The following is a 23,082-nucleotide window of genomic DNA, read 5'->3' on the forward strand; positions in this document are numbered from 1 at the left end:
TTTGGAGAAGACAACTGCTAAGGAACAAGATCTTGAAGAGTTCTACAAAGGTATGACTACAAACTCTTTTATATTAGATGAGCATGTTTTAGTTTCTGCCAAAATTAATGAATTTGAATACTTATTGATCCTTGTTGCTTCTGTTGCATGTTGATACACTCTTACAATTATAACACTTATAATAAAATGATGCATGTGTTAGGGTTGATGCCCTAAAGTCTCGTGTCCTGTAGTTTGTAAACAGCTTGTACGAACGCTTGTGTTGTTAATATATGATATTTACTTCACATCTTGTATTTTTTTTCTCAATTACTTGTTTTATTTGCTTTACCACAAACTAATAAACATAAAATCTCTGGTTATCTGTATATGACTCAAGTATGTATGTGGTGACATACAAGTGGATCATGTGTTGAGTGATAACAAAATGGTCTGTAGTATATAGATAAAAGAAGGAAACCTTATCCTGGTAATGCTACGGATGCAGCCAGCTTTGTAGAATGGTCACAAGTATTGTGACTTATCACAGATGGTCTGATCCTGATCATTCGTGTTGGGGACATGCGAACAGGGGCGTCCTATACAAAGAGTTTATATAAGACTTGACCACGAAGTGTTAACGTCTCGTTATATAACACCGTTCATGAGAGAGACTTCACTTCACTAGGATAACTATAGGTAACATGGCCTCAATCCTGAGTGAGTTGGGAACTCCTGCCATTGAGGGCAGTCCTTTGATTTGTATAGGTGCGAGTGGCCAGGTCGCCGATTCAAACCTACCATATTGGGGATTCGTCTGATTTGGGAGCTGGAAACTCAGCTACACAAGATGGAATTCACTCCTTCCCCGAGGCAGAGGTAAGTAGATAGATAGCTCCATTAAGAGCTGATTCCGGGGCTTGAACGATGTGGCGTCATACACCTTCTCTTGGCCCGAAAGATGTTCACACATAGTTGGACTATGTTGTATTGTTCATTAGAGGAATCAGTGGTACTTAAGGAATGAGATGTAACTACAAGGGCATAACAGTAATTTGGTCCGGCTGTACTTACAAGCATCTGTGAAGGGTCATCTTACTCATGATTGGTTATATTCGATGGATACAAAAATATATTTGTGGTAAGAAGAATTCAGCTGTTGGTCTTTAGTGGAATGCCTGATAGTTAACGGATGATGGATCTCGTGGCTAAAGAATTTAGTTAGCTATTCACGTACCGTTGGAGCTTCGAGCCACAGGTCCATTAGGTCCTCTGGGTAGCTTGGATAAATTCGAGAACCAGTATTTGGGTTAATTTGAAATGTTCAAATTAACAAGAGGAAGTTCGATTATATATGATATAATTGGACTGGTTAATTATATATGATATAATTGGCTAAATATATGAGATACAATTTCTTTTTAGGAAATTAGATATAAATATGATTTATATCAAGTAGAGGAGAAAATACTATAATAGATATGTGATATCAAAATATAGGGTAAAAATATAATATGATTATATATATTTTTTTATTTTTTTAATTGATTAATTATATGATAATTAATCCTAATTTCACGTTTGGACGTAGGTTAGTGGGGAACGTCGGTTATTGTGACCGATGAGTTAAAATGAAAAATGTTTTCATTTTGAAATCCCATCGTTCAATCGCTCAAAGAAAAAAGTGAGAGCGCATTGGTGTTGATCAAAACGATCTTTTAAGAAAATCGAGAGACTATACGATAGCTCTTCTTCGCCTAAACGATCGTCCACCTCGCGCTAAGCGATCGCACACTCTCGCCTACACGATCGGATAGCTTCTCTAAACAATCGTATAGTGTGCTGATTTTACTAAACGATCATATACCTTTTCCTAAACGATCGTTCAGTAAATCCTACATGATCGTGTAGCTCCTCTAGACGATAAGCACTTCTGCTATGCGATAGCGTTGTTTTCCCTCCCACTTGCTTATCGCCTACACGATTCGTATTTCCTCCGTCCTCTACTAAATTCACCAAAGCCCACTCTTTAAGTTTTCACTCCGAGAATACCCGGGGCTCTTGGTGGTGTCGTCCCCATTGCGGTCGTGAGTTTGCGATTGTTCGTGCTGTTGTTGTTGACGTTTCTGCTGGGCATTGGTAGATTACTTGGAGGGTTCCGCTGCTTGGAGTGCCGAAGTGTGAAGAATGTCTTCAACTGGTATGGCACTCTTTCCCTTGTGTTTTTGTTGTTCATAGCATGCTATTAATTAGAGTTGATTTGCATAACTATATGTGTTGAATGTATAATGTTGTATTTCGGTCACGGTGAGATCGGAGCAATCCGAACGCGCTCATGGAACTCTGTGTTATGAGATCCTTCAATTGGTATCAGAGTCAGGTTCTGATACTCCGATTTCATCTGTTGCAATGAAATGAGATTTACATTCATGGTGGGTGCATTTCTACGCTGTTTAATGGTTAAACTTGTTGTGGATGTGCGGATTAATGGATGTTTTCGGGATGATTAGCCTCGGTTTGATTTAAATCCTTTACATTTGCGATTGTTTGTAAATCCTTTTACATTTGCGATCGTTATCGAGTCTGTATTCAAAGTTTGTTTGAAGTTTTGAGTCGTTCGTCGAAGTTCTGGGCAAAGGTTGGGATCAGTAATCCAGAAACCTGGCTTTGATACCAATTGAAGGGAACTGTGAGCGGAAGAAAGATCGTCCCAAATCCCATTTTTTATTGAATGTAAATTTTACAATAAATTAAGAATAAGATATGCATTTACATAAATTACAACATGCTATATAATTAGGTTTTAGAAACATTGTCTTTGAAGACTTTTCTTCAAGAATCCTTCGAACAGTACACGAATGCCTTGAAGACTTTCTTCAAGAAAACCTCAATCAAATACACGAACACTACCACAAAGACTTCCTCGGTATTCTCATGTAGAGAATCCATGAATGGTGGGCTCTAACTATTTTAGAATGAGGGAAATTTTGAGTAGAGAGGAGGAAGAATTGAGATTGTTCACCAACAAAATCAAAACTTGCAGAACTCTTCTGTCTTTCTCACAATGTGTCAAAATCGAAGAACAGATTGTGGAAGAAGGAGACTTTATCCTGTCTTTAAAAAAAACAAAATACCACAACCACCCACTTACGTGGGTGGGGAGAAAAAAGGGAGAGGGAGTTCTCATTTTTATTTAAAATAAAATAAAAATGATATTTAATATATATTAAATTATATGTTATATCAAATATAACATACAACCTATAGATTTCATATTGTATCACATACAATATAACCTATAGTTTCTTTTCTCTCTTCTATGACATTTAATATAAATTACATTTATATTAAATTTAACAACCATGAATCTAATTCATATTAATAATATTTGAATCTTATTCAAATATTTATATCCTTTCAATCAATCTATAATGTATCAAATACATTATAATAATTATATCACATATAATTAAAGAAAAAAACTTAATTATATCATATATAATTAAATTTCTCTATTAATTTGGAAAATTCAAATTAATCAAAAAATTGATTCTCATTTAATCTTATTGAGCTACCAATGGGACCTCATGGACTTGTAACTTGAAGCTCCAATGGTACATGAATAATGAATCAAACTCTTTAATTAAATTATTCACCATCTGTTAACTGTCAGACACTCCATAAAAACCGAAAGCTGCACTCTTTGTACTACAGATATATTTTTGTGTCTATTGGATATAACCAATTAGCAGTACGATGACCTTTCACAAATTGTTCGTAAGTACAACTAGGCCAAAATTATCGTTTTGCCCATGTACTTACATCTAACTCCTTAAGTACCACTGATCCCTCTAATGAACAATAGATCATAGTCCAACTATGACTAAACCCCTCTCAGGCCAGGAAAAGGTGTGACACCACATTGTTCAAGTCCCGGAATCAATCCTTATAGGAGCAATTTATCTACTTACCCCGGCCTCGAGAAAGGATTGAATTTCTTTTTGTATAACTGTGTTCTTAACTCTCCAATCGGACGAATCCTTAAAATGGTAGGCTTGTTAAGTCGGTGATCTGGCCACTCTCACCCGTACAAATCAAAGAATTGCCCTCATAGACAGAAATTCACAACTTACTCAGGATTCAGGTCATGTTGCCTATGGTCATCCTGGTGAAATGTAAGTCTTTATTATGAACATTGTTATATAATGAGACTAAACATTTCGTGATTTGGTCTTATACAAACTCCTTTTTATAGAATATCCCTACTCACATGTCTATACATGAATGATCATGATCAGATCATTTATAACACTTTATAACAATTGTAACACCTACAAAGTTGGTCATACTTGTAGTGTCACCAAGATAAGGTACCTAACCTTAGTCATCTACTACAAACCATTTAGGTTATCACTTAAACATGATCTACTTATATGTCTCTACATACATGTTTAAGTTATAAGATAACCTTGGATGTTAGTTTATTGGTTTGTGGTTAATGCAACAAAAATAAATGGAATATAATATCATATATTTTATTAAATAGACAATGAGTTTGTTCAATACATTTACAAACTATAGGACCCTACAAGATTTAGGACATCAACCCCAATACATGGTAGCTGAGTAATTGAGCGAAATGACAGCAGATAGGTTAAAACACTAACTCCTATACCATGTTATTTTTTGTATATTATTCAATATAAATGTATGTTTATAGAGATAATAAAAAGGTACATATACATAAAATGAGGTACAAAGAAGGAAAGTATAAATTAGTACAGGTATAAAGATCCTAATTTACTTATTTTCAGTACAACAATATATGGTAACAACAATAAAGAAATTGTGAACCAAAGAAGAACATTGAAAATATTGGTGAGAGAGTAATGATATTGGTGAGAGAGTAATAATTTGGGCCAAATGGCCCATAGGACAAGAGATTGAAGAAATTAGCTACTCTATCATATTCATATCTAGCCTGACTTGTTTTTAGGAGCCTTTTTAAATATAAAAATATATTTAAAAATATTACACTTTATAGCAAAAAGTTCGAAAAGTATAAAGTACATTATAAATATTTTTGAGATTTTTCTATTTATAAGAATTTCCCTTGTTTTTTTACTTCAAGGAAATTAGATTTTTTCAAATTTATTTTTTTAAAATCTAATTATATATTCCCAACAAAATTACTATAACTCACAAGGTGAAGAAAATTATTAATTAGATCTAGAGAGCTGAATCTTTCACTCCTTAATATTGAATTGAATAATAATATAAAAAAATTGTGCTCTTAAGGTTGTCCACGCACTTGTGTCGACGGAGACCTGACATGTCCGCAACATTTTTTTTGTAGCGTCTCTTCTTCGAATGAAGGGCCAAAAGATTTTTTTGGGACAAGGTGTCCTTTGCTTTATTCAAGGTCATTGTTTGTTTTAGTCCTCTCACATTTTAATATATTTATTCTTTTAAAAAAATTGAATAAAAAACTATTTCTTATTAAATAAACATCTCTTAAGTTGCACCTTTTTTTTACATTAAAATGATTTACATGGTGTGATATATATATGAATAATTGTTTTAAATGGTAAGACTGTTAAAAATATTTCCAAATATAATAAAATATAGATGGTAATATTTTGCGATATTTAAAAATAAGTGAACTCATTTTCCTTTTTTTTGAAAAAAGCAACAAAATAGAAGAAGGGCACCAAATCTGACGTGACTTGATTTTTTTGTTGATTTTTATTTTATACTTTCAACTTCTGTTGAACTCAAATTTGTAATATTTACTCTCTGATTTTCATTCGATTTTTACTAATTTAATTTTTTTTAAAGAAATAAAAATGGAGTAAAATTTTCTTCAAATTCATAATAAAAATTAAGTTGATACAAAATTAGTCTCGATTATTGTAAATAACAACAATAATAATAATAATTACCACATGTTTGTTCTTAAAGAGTAGAATAGTGAGAAGTAAGAATTATGAATTATAGCTAATTGCGAACTCTTGAAATTTACAAATATAAAATATAATTTTAATAGTAAAATTAGTCAATTCCTCAAATCAAATAAGGAGTGGAGTTTGCAACTGGTTTTTGAAATAAGTTTGGAAAATAAGATATATAAAAACAAAATTCCAAATTCGATTCATGGACGACATATTGGGTGGGTGTGCTTATCAGAATCTGCTAGAACCATCTGGCGATGCTGTAATTTGGGAGCATATTTCAATTACAAAACCGAAAATCAAATAGAACGCCAAAAGCCAAAACAAGCCGTGCCCTGGATTTTTCATGTATAAAAGCGATACCTCAAGCTAAATTTGCCGATGATACCATGGACTGTTCGAACTCGAACATGATGGAGGCTGAATTTCCCTCAACCAGAGCCGGCGAAGCCGACTCTGTCCGTCACTTGCTCACATTAGCTCGTCAATTCATCAATCAACGAAAGCCTTCCCAAGCCCTCCAAGCGGTATGTTTAACGTTAACTTACCTGACCTCTCTCGGATTTTTTTGGTCTATTCTCGTTCTTTCAAAACCTCTCTGCAATGCTTTATTTATATTTTTAGCTTCTGGGTTTCCTTTGAACTGTAAATTAAATTACTTCACTTGGGTTCCGGTTGCCAAATTGGACAGAACAGTCGCTAATAGGGCTTTCTTCCTCGCTTCACAAATTGTAAATTAAATTACTTCTTGTAGATAATTGTCATCTGTACATTTCTAGTAATTGGGTTTTGCTGTTATTTTTAATCAATCATTAAAATATCTGCTAAAGAATCCCCTTTTCTACATACCAATATTCTTTGAAGCTAGACAAGAAAATGCCATCACATCCCGGAGCTTTCTCGTTCTCAGTGTTAAGGACAGCTTGCTTGATTTCCATCTCTGAAAATTCAACCCTGAATTTGGAGTGATACATCTTTTTGATTTTATGGTAATAATAACCACACACGAACGTCTGACGCTCAAGAAAGAGGGCAGAATCCCAACTCACTTCACCCACCAACACACACAAAGAGGAAAGAAAGGTGAACAATGGGAATGGAGAACGCAAGTTCTTGACAGAAGAAAGAACGTGTTGAAATGTTCATTTAGTGGTCGTATTTAGAATAAATAAATTGCAAAGAAAAATAGTTCCCATTTATGACAAGTGTAGTGGCCACTCGCTGTTAATTCGTACAGCGCTGACAACAATAATAGAGCTATGGATCCCAGTTATGGTAGAGTAGGTTTTCTGGGAATCAAAGTAGTATTAGTCTCAGTAGGAATTTGACTTTGATGTTACTCTTTACGGAACACTTAGAATACCTCCCAAAGAGTCCCCTTTATTACATCCCTATTTTCTTTCAAGCAAGTTTCTAAGAAGTAAGAATTCTTCACTTTCCGTAGCCTTTTTATGCTCAATGTTAAGGATAGCTTGCTTGATCTCCATACCTGAAAATGGCCTTCCCGAATGCCCGGTAATCCTGGCTGCTAAAAGGTAGTAGCTAACCAAAAATTCTTGACCCGAAATCTTGGACAATGACCTTGAAGGGGTTTGCGGTGGAAGACCATTTATATCCATTATCTTCAGAATCCTCAGTCATAGATATTCTCAATGTTAAGGATAGCTTGCTTGATCTCCATCCCTGAAAATGGCCTTCCTGAATCCCGATAATCCTGGCTGCTAAAAAGTAGTAACTAACCAACAAATTCTTGACCTAAAATCTTGGTTAATGACCTTGAAGGGGTTTGCAGTGGAAGACCATTTATATCCATTATCTTCATAATCCTCAGTCATAGATATATATACACGCACGCACAGAATTCTTAGGTCTACCATCATTTGTTTCCAATTTACTATAATGCCTCGAGTCCAGGATTCGGACTAGGGTTCGAAATCCAGGTTCGACACTTGATGGCCCTAGCATTCCCCTGCGTCCCTGCGACCTGGCTATGTTGTCCTTACGTATCTTGAATGCCTAGAAGTGAAAGTTGATCCCATAAACCAACACGGGTCCTTTCAGCATGTTTTGTCTTCACTCACATGCATCCTAGGAAAATTCCCAAGAGGTCACCCAACATAAGATTGTTCCAAACTAAGCATGCTTAACTTTGGAATTCTTATGATTGAGCCACCGAAAAGGAAGGTGCACCTTGTTCGTATAGGTAGTAACTTTCAATTTTTTAAGCCTTTCTTAACCATACTTTCATGCCCTTAGGATCCCTCTCATTCGGATGTGATATTAGTTCATTCATGTACCCCTCCTAAACTCGGGCTCTTACATGCCCACCAGCTTCTGCTTGGTTCATCCCTGAATCACATCTTACTGGGAGAGGTTCTGTTCTAATATCATTTGTAATGCCCTAAGCCCAGGATTCAAACCAAAATTCGGAATCTAGATTTGGCACCTGATGGCCCTGACATTCCCATGCGTCCCTATGACCTGGCTACGTCGATCTTACGTGTCTTGAATGCTTCTAGAAGTGAAAGTTGTCCCCACAAACCAACACGGATCCTTTCAGCATGCATTATTCTCACTCACATGCATCATAGGAAAATTCCCAAGATGTCACCCAACATAAGATTGCTCCAAGCTAAGCACGCTTAACTTTGGAATTCCTATGATTGAGCCACCGAAAGGAATGTGCAGCTTGTTTATATAGGTAGTAATTTTCAATTCTTTTAAGCCTTTCTTTACCATACTTTCATGTCCTCAAGATCCCTCTCATTCGGATGTGATATCAGTTCATTCATGTACCCTTCCTGAACTCGGGTCGTTACATTTACCGACGAAATCCTCATTATTCATAGTCCTGCCAATCTTAAGAATAAGAGAGTTTGAAATGCCGCCAATTCTCCCTCTCAGATGTTTTCCATTGATATTTTGGTGTGTTGGAATTATTGTATAATCAAGCTCTTCTGCATGAAGGGAAGTTCTTTTGTGACTAGTTGGGATGTGTGCTATGTGTAGACTTTGGGGTGAGAGAAATGATAAATTATTTCGAAAGCTTGAGAGATCTCCAAGTGAGGTTTGGACCGTTTGGTCCTTTTTTAATTCAACATGTCCCTGTGAGCCTTAGTAACAAAGCCCTTTGGTAATTATGTGTCAGGTCTTATTTCTTTTGATTGGAGGCTCTTTTGTAGTTTGTCTCCCTTTTTGGGCTCTTTTTTTGTATACCCGTTTACTCTTTCATTTTTTTTCACAATGAAAGTTCAGTTATTCATAAAAAAAGATCAAGTTGTTAAATTTCAATTGGCATTCTGAACAATTGCAACATAAATCTGTCCCCAGGAACTGATTGCGTTGATCTATACATTTGACATTTGATTCATGACTGCCAAATTTTTCTCAAAACTAAAAGCCTACACTAGGGTGTCTCTTGCTGCCCAAAAAAAAAAAAAAACCAGACACACTATACTAAGGTTATATTCGTCAACGTTGTTTTAAAACTAACATTTCAAAGAAGAATTGTATTATAGAATTTGAAATGTTCTAGAACTTTCTGTTCATTGACCTAAAGGTGTCTTGTACCTATATTTACCAATTGTAACTTACTTTTTTTTTCCTTTTTTGGTACCAACTGTATTGTATGTCACTCATTATAATACCATTAGCTTTCTACCCCGTGTTGATTGAGGCAGATATTGACAAACCTGTAATATTTCATACCTTTTAGAGGATACTACATGTGCACGTAGTTGTAGTTGTAGTAGTCAGATGCCTCCATCTACATGGTTAAATCATGGATGGAGCGTATTAGCTAATCTGCTAGAATAAGAATAACAGATTTTGTTAGTAGCTTTCAAAACCTTGTTTGTCATGTTCAAACAGGTTGTAATGGCAATGAGAACCCAAGGTGGGGATGCAGCAGTCTTTCAATCTTTGCACCGTGCCCGTGAGCTGTACAGAACTCGATTACAGGAGACTGCTGATGTTGATCAACTAGCTTCTTTATTTGCAGAGTGTGCGATAGCTGAAGCCCAGCCTCTGAACCCTGAACCTACTGAAAGTAACAATAACATATCTAGCTCATCGGTTGTCGATGGTCATGGTAATTCAATTCTGGCAGAAACTGGTAGGATGCAAGTGGTTATGGATGCATTCTCAGATGGGAGCAGTTTTATTTGTTTGCAATGTGGGGGCCTTGTTAGTAACCTTCGCAAAGATGAGCATTATGCATATTGGTGTGCCCAGATCTAACTTGTATTCGTGTATCAGTCCTCATTCTTGTCTTACCTGGCGAAAAACATCCTCCAGAATTTGTATTTGTGTCTTTCGATTTGTACATGGCACAGCTGCTTTTACGTTGGCACGCCCCAGTTGTCCCGATGCTAGCAAGCTAAGGTTTTAAACGGTATCGCCAATTGTTGTAAGTGGGTTATTCCTCGAGTAGCTTGCAACATATTCCTCTGCACAAGAGAGAGATAAGAAAAGTATAAACATGATCAATTTGGTTTGCCAAGATCATCCTCATACCTAAGTTCTCATTCTAGAAGAGACAGTGACCAGCCCCATATATGGGCAGAAAATTATTGTATGGAGATAACACCTATTTTTCCTTTCCAAATCTTATTTCAAGGCCTACCTGGTTTTGCAGATAACTAATCGACTGGTGATCAATGCTTGCTATATTCTTATTATTTAATTCTCATGTGGATAATTTTGGGTTTATATTCAATATAGTAAGACACAGAAGTGTTGCTAGCAACTCGTATTTAGCACCTTATTTAAATGCATGTTTTATTTTATTAACTGCTGACCTTTGTTGATTGAATGGGAGGGTCACTGTTTGATGGTTGCTTGTGTGAACCTACCACACTTCAAGTGTGGGATTAAAAATATATCACCTTGTCTGGCTGATGAAACAGACCCACCGATCCTAGGAGTATAAAATTGATTCATCTGTTCTTTTTGGTTTTCTTTAAAAGATCTGAGTACTTAGATTTGAATAAGAATATGCCCTTATTGGATATAAATAGACATGTTTCAAGAAAGTAGCTTTGTAAACCAAGAATCCAAGATCCGACAACACTCTCAGCTGCCTGTGATGATTACACAACTAAGGTAAATCAAATTATCTATGCAGTTGTATGAGATCTTGTAGATAGACTTTTTTCTGATCTGCCACTGTTTAAACCCAGTGAATGAAGACAACCACTAGACCATTGAAAGCATGCTCTGAGAGCTTGTTACCGGTCGTGTTATATCCTCTGCAATTTTAAATTATGAGGGTGTTTAAGGTAAGGAATAGAGTTGTGAACTCTTTAGATATCGTAGTATAAAGAATTAAGAAGGCATAAAATTAACTTTTTTAATTGTACGATACACGAACTCTTTAGGCACCGGGTTAAAAAATTGTCGGTGATTTTTATACCTTTTCCAAATAACATGAATTAAAGTGTTATTACTATCCACTATCAAGTTGAAGCTCCATAGTCAAACAATAGAAAGGGACACTAAAAATTTAGTTGGTGGTTTGACAATTTGGCTGAAAGTATTAATACAGATTATTCAAATCAACAAGTTGATGAAAGTTGTTAAAAAGCAGCCATGCTTTGTACGGTGATAGACCCCTATCAGACTCAAGAGTGCCTTTTTAAAGTTACATACCTATTAGCAACCAATTTTAAGTGTTCTATGCATCAAACCCCATATCTGATTGTCAATGAGGGATAATTTCATTCAGAGTCTTCGTGTTGGTCAAGATTCCACCAAGGAAAAAAAATCGATGGTTTGAATGTTATTAAAAGAACTAAATTTCATTTTGGTCACGATATCAATCCCGACCGAGATGATCCAAAATGAGATTGATAAAAAAGATGTTATTTGTGAAAAGATCAAAACCTTGGAGAGTTTATTTCTAACCAATACCTTTCTATCATCCTTGTTTTCTCCTCTTTCAATGAATCTTGAAGAGTGAGATTCACCAATTGCAAGGTTTCATTCATACCATTTTCCTATTTGTCTGTAAAGAAAAGAGATTCTAAAATCAGAGATAGAAAACTTTGTGTACATTTCATAAAGTTTGATTAGAAGATTCTTCTTTTGCTTCAATACAAATACATTTACAAAGCTTCAGTCCTCATGTAATAAGATTAGTCACACAAGAAGACATAAAACATATTGGAAAGAATTCTGTTTTTTTTTTTTTTTTCCTCTCCTCCAACCTAATAGTTTCTTTCAACAAATCAATATTGTACTCAAAACGAAGAAAAACCAAATGACAAAAAAAAAAAAAGAAACTTCCGTACGTATTCCTGCATTCCTTTTCTTGTTATTGACAAGATATACAAAGGAGGGGGTGGAAAAGAACATTAGAAAACTTTGGTGAGCAAGTTCACTATCTATCCATTGTATCTATGCTCGTCCTGTTCCCGCACTTGCGGCCTTCTTAACTAGTCGGATGACCCCATTTTCTCGCATCCACACAAGCTTTACAAGATGCTTCAAATGTGATTACCACAACGAAAAAGAATCCAAAATCACAAATCTACCAAAATGGTTTTCCATTGAAGAAATATGCAGAGATCATATTAGTCTGACTTTAGCTGCTGCCATTGGAGAAAGATCATGTCAGGTTCAAGTAAATACAAATGGATGAATTAGATGTCATTAAATGTGAAAAATAGCATTCCAGAGTCAGTCTTGCATTCAATGAATCAGTTATAAATGCACTTAACCAATTAAATCTGTGGAATATGAGCAGGATTTTAACCTAAAGTTGATTTTGCGTATGTAACTAAAAAAAGTGAGTTTTAAAATCAAGAAGAGTACCTGCACTTATTGCAATTTGTTCCTGTGACATGAGGTGGAATCATAGTTGAAAGTCAAAATGATATTTGGGGGACAATAAACCCGAAACCACCAAATATCACATCCCAGCAGGCAGAGCATGTGGTCGAGGCCTTGATCTCATTATTGTTTCATCACTATGCCTGATCCATTCTGAAAGTCTCCATGGTTTCTGCCACTTCCATTTAAACTGTAACAGCCATTGGTGATGACTTCTCTTCCATCTCCATAGTTTTCCACCTTGTCCTACAGTTGCTAACTTCTTCATTGATAAGTGTCCTATTGGTACCATCTGCATTAATAGCACCCTTCTAAGAAAATGTGAGCTCAACTCCTAAGACAGTAAATGAATGGGGAAAATTTTAACCTTTCGTGTTTGATCTAGGGTTGCAGCAGAAACTCTAACAGAGCCATTGGCAATTCCTGCTGTATACTTGAGTTGCTTCGGGGCTGGTACTGACATTGGAGACAAAGGACCACTTAATTCATCGGCAAAGTGTTTCAATGATGGTGGTGTACTCTCATGCTCCCGATGGACCTGAAAAGAAGCAAAAATCGCCAGTAAGAAAGATTTCTAATTATGTATACAACGAATGTTGAGGGATAGGAATGGCATGATCAAGCAAAACTATTGGGGAATCAGATATAGGCAGTGTCTCAAATTACCACTGATTAAAATCAGCAACTCGAAAAGTTTCAAGTTTTCTTGCATGATATTACACAAAAACGTCACAGGTTCTATGCCATATCTATCACTGTCCATGCACCTCATTACGAGATCTCATTAGATATTTCACAGCATTGGTCTTCCCATAAGGTCATGATGAAAGAGATTTTGATTTGGTCCTATATATTCAACATCTACGGTATATGGATGAAGTATATGCGTTTATTCATATTCCATTTCGAACAGTTCGTATTCGTGCCAAATTAACCACTCAGCAGAAATATAGACCTTCACTGGCAAGCCAAAATAGGATTCGTGTCTATATGCCGCATGGAAAAGCAAAACCTAATGAACATAAATCTCACCGGTGCAGATGAAGCTAATGCAATTGCAACAGCCTTCTCTCTCAATTTTAGCTCTTTCTCTACTTCCTTTCTCCGTGTCTCACTCTGCCGCAACAATCCCACAAGTTCTTTCAGTTGCTCCTTCATTTCCCTAGTTTCTAGTTCCTTTTCCCATAATTGGCACCTGTAATAAAACAAGCAAAATGATACCTAAAATTAAGAAGAGCGGTGGACATACATGGAAAGAGTTGAACATCAATCAGTTCTCATTAAATGCCAATTTCACCTCCCAAATCCAGGGAGGAAAAAATGGGTGCTGCATAGCCCCAAAATTTCCTGGTTTTTCTTTTGAATTGCCCTTTTGGGTATCAATTATACCCTTACGATGTAGTACTAATTCTGATTTTGCACATAGTTATAAAACATGAGTAGATGCTGAAAGTTAAAGCTGCTGATCGTTTAGGCTTCTTGTATCAGTTATGAAGATGTTTTCAAACCCACTTTTACATTATTAACTCACAGTCCAAGAAACTAAAGAGTATCTCTAATCCTAACAAAAATATCAGTGACAGGAACAGAATAATTACCGTGCATCTGCAAGAGAATTGAACATGTATTGAAGCAAGTTCTTAGCATCCCCCATGGAGCGCAACTGGTTCCAACGTCCACGGTTGGTGAAGGCACGCTCTCGTTCCTCTGCCTCTGAAAGTTGTGAAGCCATCGCCACAAGGGAATTTGAGGATATGCTTAGCATATTTTCAAGTGATGTCATTCTGGCCATTCTTGCGGTTGGTGACATAGAGGATACTCTGATCATGCAAAAGACAAATTAGATACTGTCCACTTCTTTATGTGAGAACCTAGAAGGTGAATTATTTTGTTTGAAAACAATGCTTACCTAGCAAAACCATTTCTCCCCCTTGGCGGGCTGAGGCCTTTTGAAGCAAACTCATCCACTTGCCTCAGCATGGATAACTCTTCCGCAAGTGCAGCTCGCCTGGATTGCAGAAAAATCAATATGAGTTTGAATTTTATTATACTAAAAACACAACCAAGGTCTAGTATAACTCATACACTTGGCTTTGTTTTTCATATTCAAAACGAACTTCATGCACGTTCACCATCACTTCCAATTCATGGTCAAGCCAGCGTTGTAGAGATTTCTCATTGCTCTAGAAAAGAGACATGTCGATTAGAAACGGGATCAAGCTGACACAATAGTGAGGGAAGCTATGAAACAGCCCATAAAATACCTGCCCATTCATTCCATTTCCGTTTGTAATACCTGATAAAATCAACAAAAAGGAATCGAATTTTAAATCAATCAAATGGTATAAGCAGGAAAATGGTTCTCCTATGAACAAGGCATTGACAAGTTAGACACACCTTGCATTGCCTTGCAAGAGTTGCTCGTCAAAAAGAAAAATAAAGATAAGCAAAATCATAACATATCCTAATTTAGAAAATACCTGAATTTTCACGACCATTAGATTTCCGAGCTTCTAGTAGTTCTTTCAGCCTCTTGGTGGCCATTGCAGCTTCCTCTGTTTTTCTTTGAAGAACCTGAAACAAATAATTGTATAATGATAGATGGCAAGAAAGGTGACCCAGATTTTACATGCAGAACCCAATTGCTATCCACTAAAGAAACAATATTTTTAAAATCTCTTACGTGGAAACCTTAAGAGAAGCTACAAGATAATATCCATAAACAAGCATCCAATGCATTTGAACCTTGTTAACAAGGAAAGACCATTCCGATCTAAACCCCTAGTGAAGCCTACTTTTTAACATGAAATCCTACAATCCAACCTTTTTGTAGGAAATAGGACAGAGAGATGATGAATAAGGAAGCAAGGAACAATGAAGTACTAACCATTTTCTGCCGCTGATTAAGAGCTTGCAGTTTGTGCCTTTCATATTCATTTCTCCTGCCCTCCTTTTTTAGCTGTTTTGCAAAGTTGTCAACAAAAATAGTGAGTAACAGATTCAAAGAAACATAGTCGATCCACTCAATAGTAAATAGTAAAGCATAAAGGGATGAAATATATTCTGAAATAATGCGACAAAGAAACTACGTTAAACCATTGGGAAGCCAACACATCACGATCTTTCTGTCATTTTTCTCAACTCAAATTGTTGAGTTTTAATCATTTACTGACTAGGTTCAGAGGTCAGATTACCTTTGACCATTAATATAATAGTTTTACAATTAAAACAATAAACAATAAGTATTCTAAGTAAAGCTAATATGAAAAAGAGGGGAATAATTGGAAAGTTAAACTAGAGTACACTTTCTTCCTTCTGAAATTTTCTGGTAGGTGTTACCTGGAGTAGCTCTTTCTCACGGGATGCTTTCCACTGTCGAAATTGTTCTGCCTCTTGTTTCATCCTTTGTTGTAATTGAACCTTCAAGTTAAAAGACTCAGCAAATGAAAAGAAAAGAATAGAAGCACATATACGCAAGAAATAGAGGGTTTACCTTCTGAGCCTTTATGAATTGAATCTCATCCTGCAATTTTTTTGCTGCTTCATCACTTTTTTGTTTTTGCTTTAGTAGCTGAACCTGATTTTCCTGTTTTTTCTTGAGTTCTAGAATCTGCAAATAAATAGATAAAAAAATATATGGTTAGAACTTATGTTTTTTCTTGGAGGAATTTCTTTCTCATATAGAAACGGCCTTCTAAAAAGAGAGTAATTTAATCACCTGAGCCTCAAGTGTTTTGAGTTTTTGGGAATGTATGTCATGCAATTTCTGTGTTTGACCATCAGAACAAGCAGCCAGGTTTTCAACTTCAGCTAACAAGCGATCCCTCTCTTGCTGCAGGAGTGAAGAGAATGAATAAAATTTCACCACAAAAAAATGATAAAGATTTTACTGAAGTAGAGGCTAACCTGGACAGCTCTTTTCTCATCTTCCAGTTCCACAATTTTCTTCCCAAAATGCTGCTTGAGAGCTGCTGTGTCAAATCCTCCAAAAAGTTTCATTTCCGACTACAAAGTCAGTAACATGAAAATTAAAACGACGCAGTAGGATAAAAATCCTTAATGTAAACAAAAGCAGATCTCCATACTCTAAAATATAATAACTAAACCATATCCACAAGTTCTGTTAGCCTCATAAAATTGACCGTTTAAATTTTCTACTGTTGCCATCTTCCAAAATTTACCTCTTTTTGCTCTAGACGTTTATTTAGTTCATGCAATTCCTTGTCCATGCTATTCTGTAAAAGTGTATGCTCCCACTCTTTTGCCACCTCTTCATCGATTTCACGCGACTCACCTGCCAACTTGGAAACTAAAATGAGTAAAACCTATTCAAACAAAACATGGAATGGAAAGCGACATAAACTAGTAAACTTAATGTCAGAAAAGCATAATCAAGACTCAGTTACAGTTGAGTTTCTAAAATTGATGAAAAGTGAAGTTATAGAAGTCTAAATTAGATAAGGTCATACCTGATATGGTTTCACTCATTTGAAAATCAGGTGATTCAATACTTTGCAAGCCCCTTTTGAGCCCATCGCTTTTGACCGAGCAATTTATTAGCCCATCAGTTTTGACAGAGCAATTTATACCATCCTGAAAGATAGGGTCCAAGGTTCACATACAAACTTGCCGGGAGATGAACATAGCCAGCATAAACTGTACAATATTCGCAAAAGCAAAGGAAGAGGTTGAGGGTGTACATACCTGGGCACAAACTTGGGCATCTGTTTCACATTGGTCCACAATGCCACATCGACTACGGTATTCATGAAGCTCACGACAGAGATCCTGATTGGCTGCTTCAAGCCAGGCAATCCTTTCCTTGAGAACCTATTACAATGTTTCACAAATTACATGATACTCAAAATGTAGAGCTATAAAGTGTTTCATAATCATGTACCTGAATTTCATCAGAGGAAGACCCTCCACGTGCAAAAAGTTCTGCCTGTAGATATTCAAGTTGTTGCCGCATCTTTAACATCTCATTGGACATGGGGTCCCTATTGACCTGGTCAGCAATGAAGAAGAGAAATATATACCCGGATATTCATTATAGAAAGAATATAGTATTCATCATCCCAAAAGACAAATAAGGGAGCTTCCATGTACTTACAACTGGCTTATTCTGGATATTGCGAGCTCGATTCGCATATTTCAAAGTGTTGAGGGTCTCCTCAGCATTAATATCAGCAGGGCTGATGCAGGCTAAGATAGTAAAACAATTTTATTATAGGAAGAACTTAGTATTAATAACTTTTAACAAATAACAATTGCTAAGAACATTCAATTTTCAGACATAGGAGTAGGAAAAGAAGAAAACTAATGGTATGGGCGATCAAGATCAGCAGAAACTGGGGAGGAAAAGATCCATTTTAAGGCAATAAGATGCACACTTGGCAAATGTTGGCCAACAAATGCCCTAATAATATGGTTATCAATGGAGGAGGATGTGGGAAGGACACGGAGAAGCAGAATTGCTCTGACAAAGAAGAAATTGGCACATTTATGCTTCAGACTAAATAAAGATTACAAGTTTACCTATCATAACAGTTCTGCTGTTACCACCAAGAGAATCCTGCAAGTAAAATGGAGAAATTTTATTAGCCTCAAATAGGGAGAGGGGGGATGCAGAGAAACGAGTTTCTTGAGGATCAGATGATTTGATTCTCTCACTGGGCTAAAAAAATTTTCTTGGGTGCATCTTTAAATGGAATTCTTTTATCAAGTAAATCAATCCACATTCAGAATTATAACAGAAGAGGACGGCTTATTGTAACAGTACTTTTGTTAAAAAGACTATCTAAACTGAAATCAAACCTGTAGGAGTCGAGTCAATTTACTGTCCCTATATGGAACATGAACCCCTTCTTTGCGCTTCTTCTCATCACCAAGAGCGCTGATGACATTACCAAGTGCAAGAAGACCCTTGTTTATATGAACTCCTGGTATTTAAGAGAGAGGGGGGGAGGAAAAAAAAAAAACAATCTGATGAGTGAATGAATACGTGCCAAAAAAAAGAACACCGATGAATGATGATCCATTCCACCTACCTTCCTTGAAACGTAAACCATCAGAACCAGTTCTCTTGGCTCGTTCAGATCCAGCTAAATCCACCAGGTGCAATTTTGCGCACAAATACTCTTCACTTACGTTGTCAATATTGCTTTCCCCAGGAAAAGCTGGATTTAGCTTACGCATTTGCTCTAATGTGATGGTGAAGATGGCATGAGAACGACTAAAGACAGATCATAGAATTCAGAAACAGAGTCAGCATCTAAGATTCTCATATATTTTAAGTTTTCAAAGGAAATTAAATAAGGAAACCTTTATATTTCATAATACATATGAAGCTGATATCACCATACAGTAACATTTTAGAACTTTCCATTGTTTATAATCATTACTCATCATTGATGTTTCCAGTAATTTAATCATTTGAACAAAAATAAAAAACATTCTGACCTGATATATTATAACATTGATGAAATATATTATATCAGCCACAAGATTAGGTTTGATAGAATCTACAAGTTTTACAGGAATAGTGACTCAATGAGCATAGTTTTATTTTAACATACAGAAGATAAGGCATGCAAAACTATCCTGAATTAGGTTTATTCTCCTCAGAACATCATTAATTGAAGACTCAAAAGACCCCCCCTCCCTCCATATCTGATAAGATATTTAGGTTCTAAAATTTTCCTCAAAGCCTAACCAGAAATTTTCTTGGTGGCTAGCTGAAATTTCAAGAGCCATGGAGACTCTTTCCTAGACATTTACTTCCTTGGATGTATATTGTGAAGTTTTACCTTGACTGATTATTCATATTCGTGCTTCCTGTAGCCCTACTCAGTGATCCTTGCTCCAGACAAGAAGCCATTTCTTTCAGTGTGTTTACACTAACTTCTGTAGATCCTGCTAGGGTGATGACACCATTTGACGATTCACGAATTTGTATTGGTGGTTTCCCAGGTAGAGTTACTTTCCCTGCATGTCCATTTGTACCCTCCACTTTGCTAAAAGAAGTAGAATCTAGCAGGTCTCGTACCTCTTCCTTGAGAATCTTTTCCATAAAAAATTCTAGTAAGAGCTTTGCACAAGGACTTAAGATGTTTGGGAGAATAAATAAATAATAAAAGTCATCAAGGAAGGGATCATGACAACAACCTCAATAAAAGAAACATGTAATTGGAATTCCATTTGACCCTTTAGAGTTTCGATCTTGCTGAACAAGACATTCATGACTTGAGGGATGATTCCTGTCTGACAACCATCCTTAAAACCCGTCCCCATGGTATAAGTTTTCCCGGATCCAGTCTGCATCAATCAACACGATCAACTAAGAGGTGAAACAGCATGATACGAGATTTCATATGAACAGAACTACTTTAAACTTACTATACCTGGCCATATGCCAGCACGGTCGCATTATAGCCTTGGAATAGACCATCTACAAGTGGAGAAACACATTCTTCAAACATCGATGATGAGGGTGAACCAGTGCTTCCGTAGACATGATCGAATGTAAACGAATGGGATCCAATTTGTACCTGCCCCAGAGTCAGAATGACATTTAATCACACTAATTAAAAGAAAATTAAACACACGTACAAGTATATTTGTCAGTGTACTCATATTTGCAATATCAAAAATAAGTTGAAGCAACAATTTGTGTTAATGTGCTTCAAGTAGGCGAGTTGCCAGGATCTTTTGGCAGTAGAGTAATCCAAGAATGATGCTGCAAAGCTCAAGTGTTGGAACATGGTTGCCAAGCAAAACAAGCTAGCATGATTTAGAACTAGTTTTATGCACTCTTACATGACAAATGAATCAACCCAGGTTTGCAAGTGATTCTAAAATGGTTAAAATAACTTATTGTTATTTTCAAAATCACTCATAAATTGCTTTTAATCACTCAAAATCAATTTTAATAGTATGGAAAATACATTTAAATGTGTCAAATTAAACCCTGAATTGATTTTGAGTGATTAATGGTGTATTTCCGAGTGATTTTCAACCCGACAAAAGTGATTTTAATCCTTTCAAAATCACACCGAAACAACATGAATTTACAACTTTTGCTATAACTCATCAAGCAGAGGCAGCAATCACATTTCTACCCAGAAAGTAGCAAAAACTTTTTACCTAGCCAAAGATATGTGACAGAAAAATGCATGTTATGAAGTTATGATCTTAAATTGACACGCAAATGTAATAGGGATAGCAACTTTGGTCATCAAAGTAATTTTGACGGCTTCTTCGTTGGGTGAAAGTACGTTATGATTGACTCGAAAAAGAAAAAGGGAACCCATCAGAATAGAAGACCTCCCACCCCCGGAAATTAGTATCATGCCGAGGGGGCGATGATTTCAGTTTCCTAATTGAGAAATTTGCCTAAGGAACCTTAAAGACGGAGTCGGTCGTTCAAGTACTATTTTAATACAATGGCAACATCAGCCGCCAAATTGCCATAGTGATTGTTCATAAGAATCCTGAAATTTCAAAATACTCTCGCGTCACACCCCCTTCTCCCCCAATTACAATCGGTAAGCTGCCGAAGTGAAAATCACTGGTGAATCTGAAAGGAGGCTCAATCAATAAAAAGACCCATTTTACGCCATTGCACAACTAGATCTAGATCTCTCTGAACCTGAAAAATTAAAGAACTGGAAAGTAGGGAAAGAAATAAATCTCCCTAAAGAAAGTAGTCATTGAGAAGAACGTAAGAGTGCAGAATCGCCCTCCCCACTTCTCCCACCTCTCCCCACTATCAAATCCAAAGCTCTGAGCTACCCACATCTACATTAGGAGAGAGTGAAAATTACCTGAGGCTTCCCGGAGATGACGGTGACACAATCCTTACACCCTTGTAGGCGCTCATCGCCGATGAGCGGACGGATGTGGACGGCGACCTTGACGCAACAATCCTCCCCAGCTTCCATAAGAAGCAGCCAGAGGAAGAGTAGAAGAAAGACAATGTTGGGAAAGGAATTTCCAGAAAGAAGAAGAATGGATGCAGGGAGTGAAGATTATGTACGTCAGAGTCTAGCAGTGAAAGATCAATTTTTTTTGGAAAACCGTTCGCATTGTCTGAAAATGGCGGAGGAGGGTAGGATCAGAAAGTGATACAGCAACCACAACACCCCAAAAGAAGCTAAAAGAAAAAAAAATAAAATAAAAATCCGGAGCTTCAGACAATGTAAGGAAAAAAGAATGGAAGAAGAAAGAAAGTGAAATAGTTTGTGAAGGTAAAGGGCGAGAAGAGAAGGGGTAGTTGAGGAATTAGAAGGGTATGTGTTATAACTGTAGAGAGTTAACTGCTGGGACAACAACCACTATCATTTTCCTTAGTCTTCACTACACACCAGCAAAGACGGTTGCGTCTGTGAAACTTTTATTGTCGTGTTTCCCGAAATGCCCTTCTTCCCCTCCGTTGCGTTGCCACCCGTTTTTACGGGATATTACCATAGTAGCCCTGTAGGGGCATAATACACGTAGATTTGTTTTCTTGAATACCACGGTGTCCGTATTATGGAATCATGGATTAGCGTATCGCGATATATCACGTGCAGTAGCGAGAATATAGTGAGATGAAATGGGGAGGGGAGAGCAAAGGAAGCACGTGATGAGGAATGGAATGGTGTTGGCGTACGCTTGGAATACACAGGCGGATGAGTGAAATGAGTCCATTAGAATTTAGAGTAGAGGATTGTTAACGATGAAACGGGGTAGAGAAAGAAGGTTTGTTTTAAAGAAAAGAAATGGTATTATGGGAATTTGGGAATGGTAGCGTGGTAAGGAATGCACGTGAGGGAGGTTGATTTATTTGATGATTTTGGTGATGGTACTGACAAAAATTAATTGGGAAAATGGAAGTGGATGGATTAATTAAGGGAAAGGGTTAGTTTGGAGAAAATGGTGGCTGAGTGGCGCCTAACCGATAGGGACAGAGAGGAGGAGGGAGGGTGGTGATGTGGTGATGTGGTGGGGGAAGGAAGTAAAAGCCAAGGGATGAAAGAAAGAAAAATAAATAAAAGAAATAAAAGAAATAGAGGTCCCACTCAAAATGAGACAGTGCCAGCTGGTGGTCTCCCACACTCACATGGCGTTTGATCGTTTATAACCAGCTGGACCCCACCTTCTCGCGGTCAGACTCTGTGGGCCCCACTCCTTTCACACTTCCCATTTTTCTTTTAATTTCCTTTCACTTCCCTCTAGTTTCCTATTCCCAAGCGTATTGCCTTCTTGCTCCGGCCTTGACCGACGACTCCAACCAGCTCACACACACAACTCTTACGTCATAACCCCTCCTCCCTCACCT

At 36.7% G+C, this 23,082-nt stretch overlaps 2 protein-coding genes across 3 annotated transcripts; one reads left to right on the forward strand and one right to left on the reverse strand.

The window, feature by feature from the left end:
- Positions 1 to 6,127: 6,127 nt before the first annotated feature.
- Positions 6,128 to 10,677, forward strand: LOC120085161 (uncharacterized). The gene is made up of 2 exons (XM_039041042.2): positions 6,128 to 6,457; positions 9,801 to 10,677. Exons 1-2 carry the CDS (start codon positions 6,320 to 6,322, stop codon positions 10,167 to 10,169), a joined length of 507 nt encoding a protein of 168 aa, XP_038896970.1. The 5' UTR covers positions 6,128 to 6,319; the 3' UTR covers positions 10,170 to 10,677.
- A 1,288-nt stretch (positions 10,678 to 11,965) lies between these two features.
- FRA1 (P-loop containing nucleoside triphosphate hydrolases superfamily protein) lies at positions 11,966 to 22,763 on the reverse strand. 2 transcript variants are annotated; one of them, XM_039041041.2, is made up of 26 exons: positions 21,587 to 22,763; positions 20,165 to 20,311; positions 19,929 to 20,078; positions 19,571 to 19,824; positions 18,812 to 18,996; positions 18,579 to 18,703; positions 18,300 to 18,336; positions 17,875 to 17,966; positions 17,662 to 17,769; positions 17,466 to 17,591; positions 17,231 to 17,354; positions 16,943 to 17,055; positions 16,668 to 16,766; positions 16,480 to 16,593; positions 16,255 to 16,371; positions 16,101 to 16,181; positions 15,649 to 15,720; positions 15,242 to 15,335; positions 15,026 to 15,057; positions 14,847 to 14,944; positions 14,671 to 14,769; positions 14,360 to 14,581; positions 13,794 to 13,956; positions 13,129 to 13,299; positions 12,744 to 13,053; positions 11,966 to 12,517 (listed from the first exon to the last, which is right to left on the reverse strand). In XM_039041041.2, exons 1-25 carry the CDS (start codon positions 21,701 to 21,703, stop codon positions 12,841 to 12,843), a joined length of 3,153 nt encoding a protein of 1,050 aa, XP_038896969.1. In that variant the 5' UTR covers positions 21,704 to 22,763; the 3' UTR covers positions 11,966 to 12,517; positions 12,744 to 12,840. The 2 variants fall into 2 exon arrangements, with proteins under 2 accessions (XP_038896969.1, XP_038896968.1); XM_039041040.2 differs by having other exon boundaries at positions 11,966 to 12,520.
- Positions 22,764 to 23,082: the final 319 nt, after the last annotated feature.

This window comes from Benincasa hispida, chromosome 9 (genome assembly GCF_027475165.1).
Source record: "Benincasa hispida cultivar pf3 chromosome 9, pf3_genome.v1.1, whole genome shotgun sequence".
Classification (NCBI taxonomy): Eukaryota; Viridiplantae; Streptophyta; class Magnoliopsida; order Cucurbitales; family Cucurbitaceae; genus Benincasa; species Benincasa hispida.

Coding starts and splice junctions, on each gene's coding strand:
- LOC120085161 (XM_039041042.2), top strand. CDS start 6,320: ATGGACTGTTCGAACTCGAACATGATGGAGGCTGAATTTCCCTCAACC. Junction 6,458..9,800: donor CTTCCCAAGCCCTCCAAGCG/GTATGTTTAACG, acceptor ATGTTCAAACAG/GTTGTAATGGCAATGAGAAC.
- FRA1 (XM_039041041.2), bottom strand. CDS start 21,703: ATGGAAGCTGGGGAGGATTGTTGCGTCAAGGTCGCCGTCCACATCCGT. Junction 17,770..17,874: donor ATATCCAGAATAAGCCAGTT/GTAAGTACATGG, acceptor ATTGCTGACCAG/GTCAATAGGGACCCCATGTC. Junction 15,058..15,241: donor TAATGGTCGTGAAAATTCAG/GTATTTTCTAAA, acceptor TGATTTTATCAG/GTATTACAAACGGAAATGGA.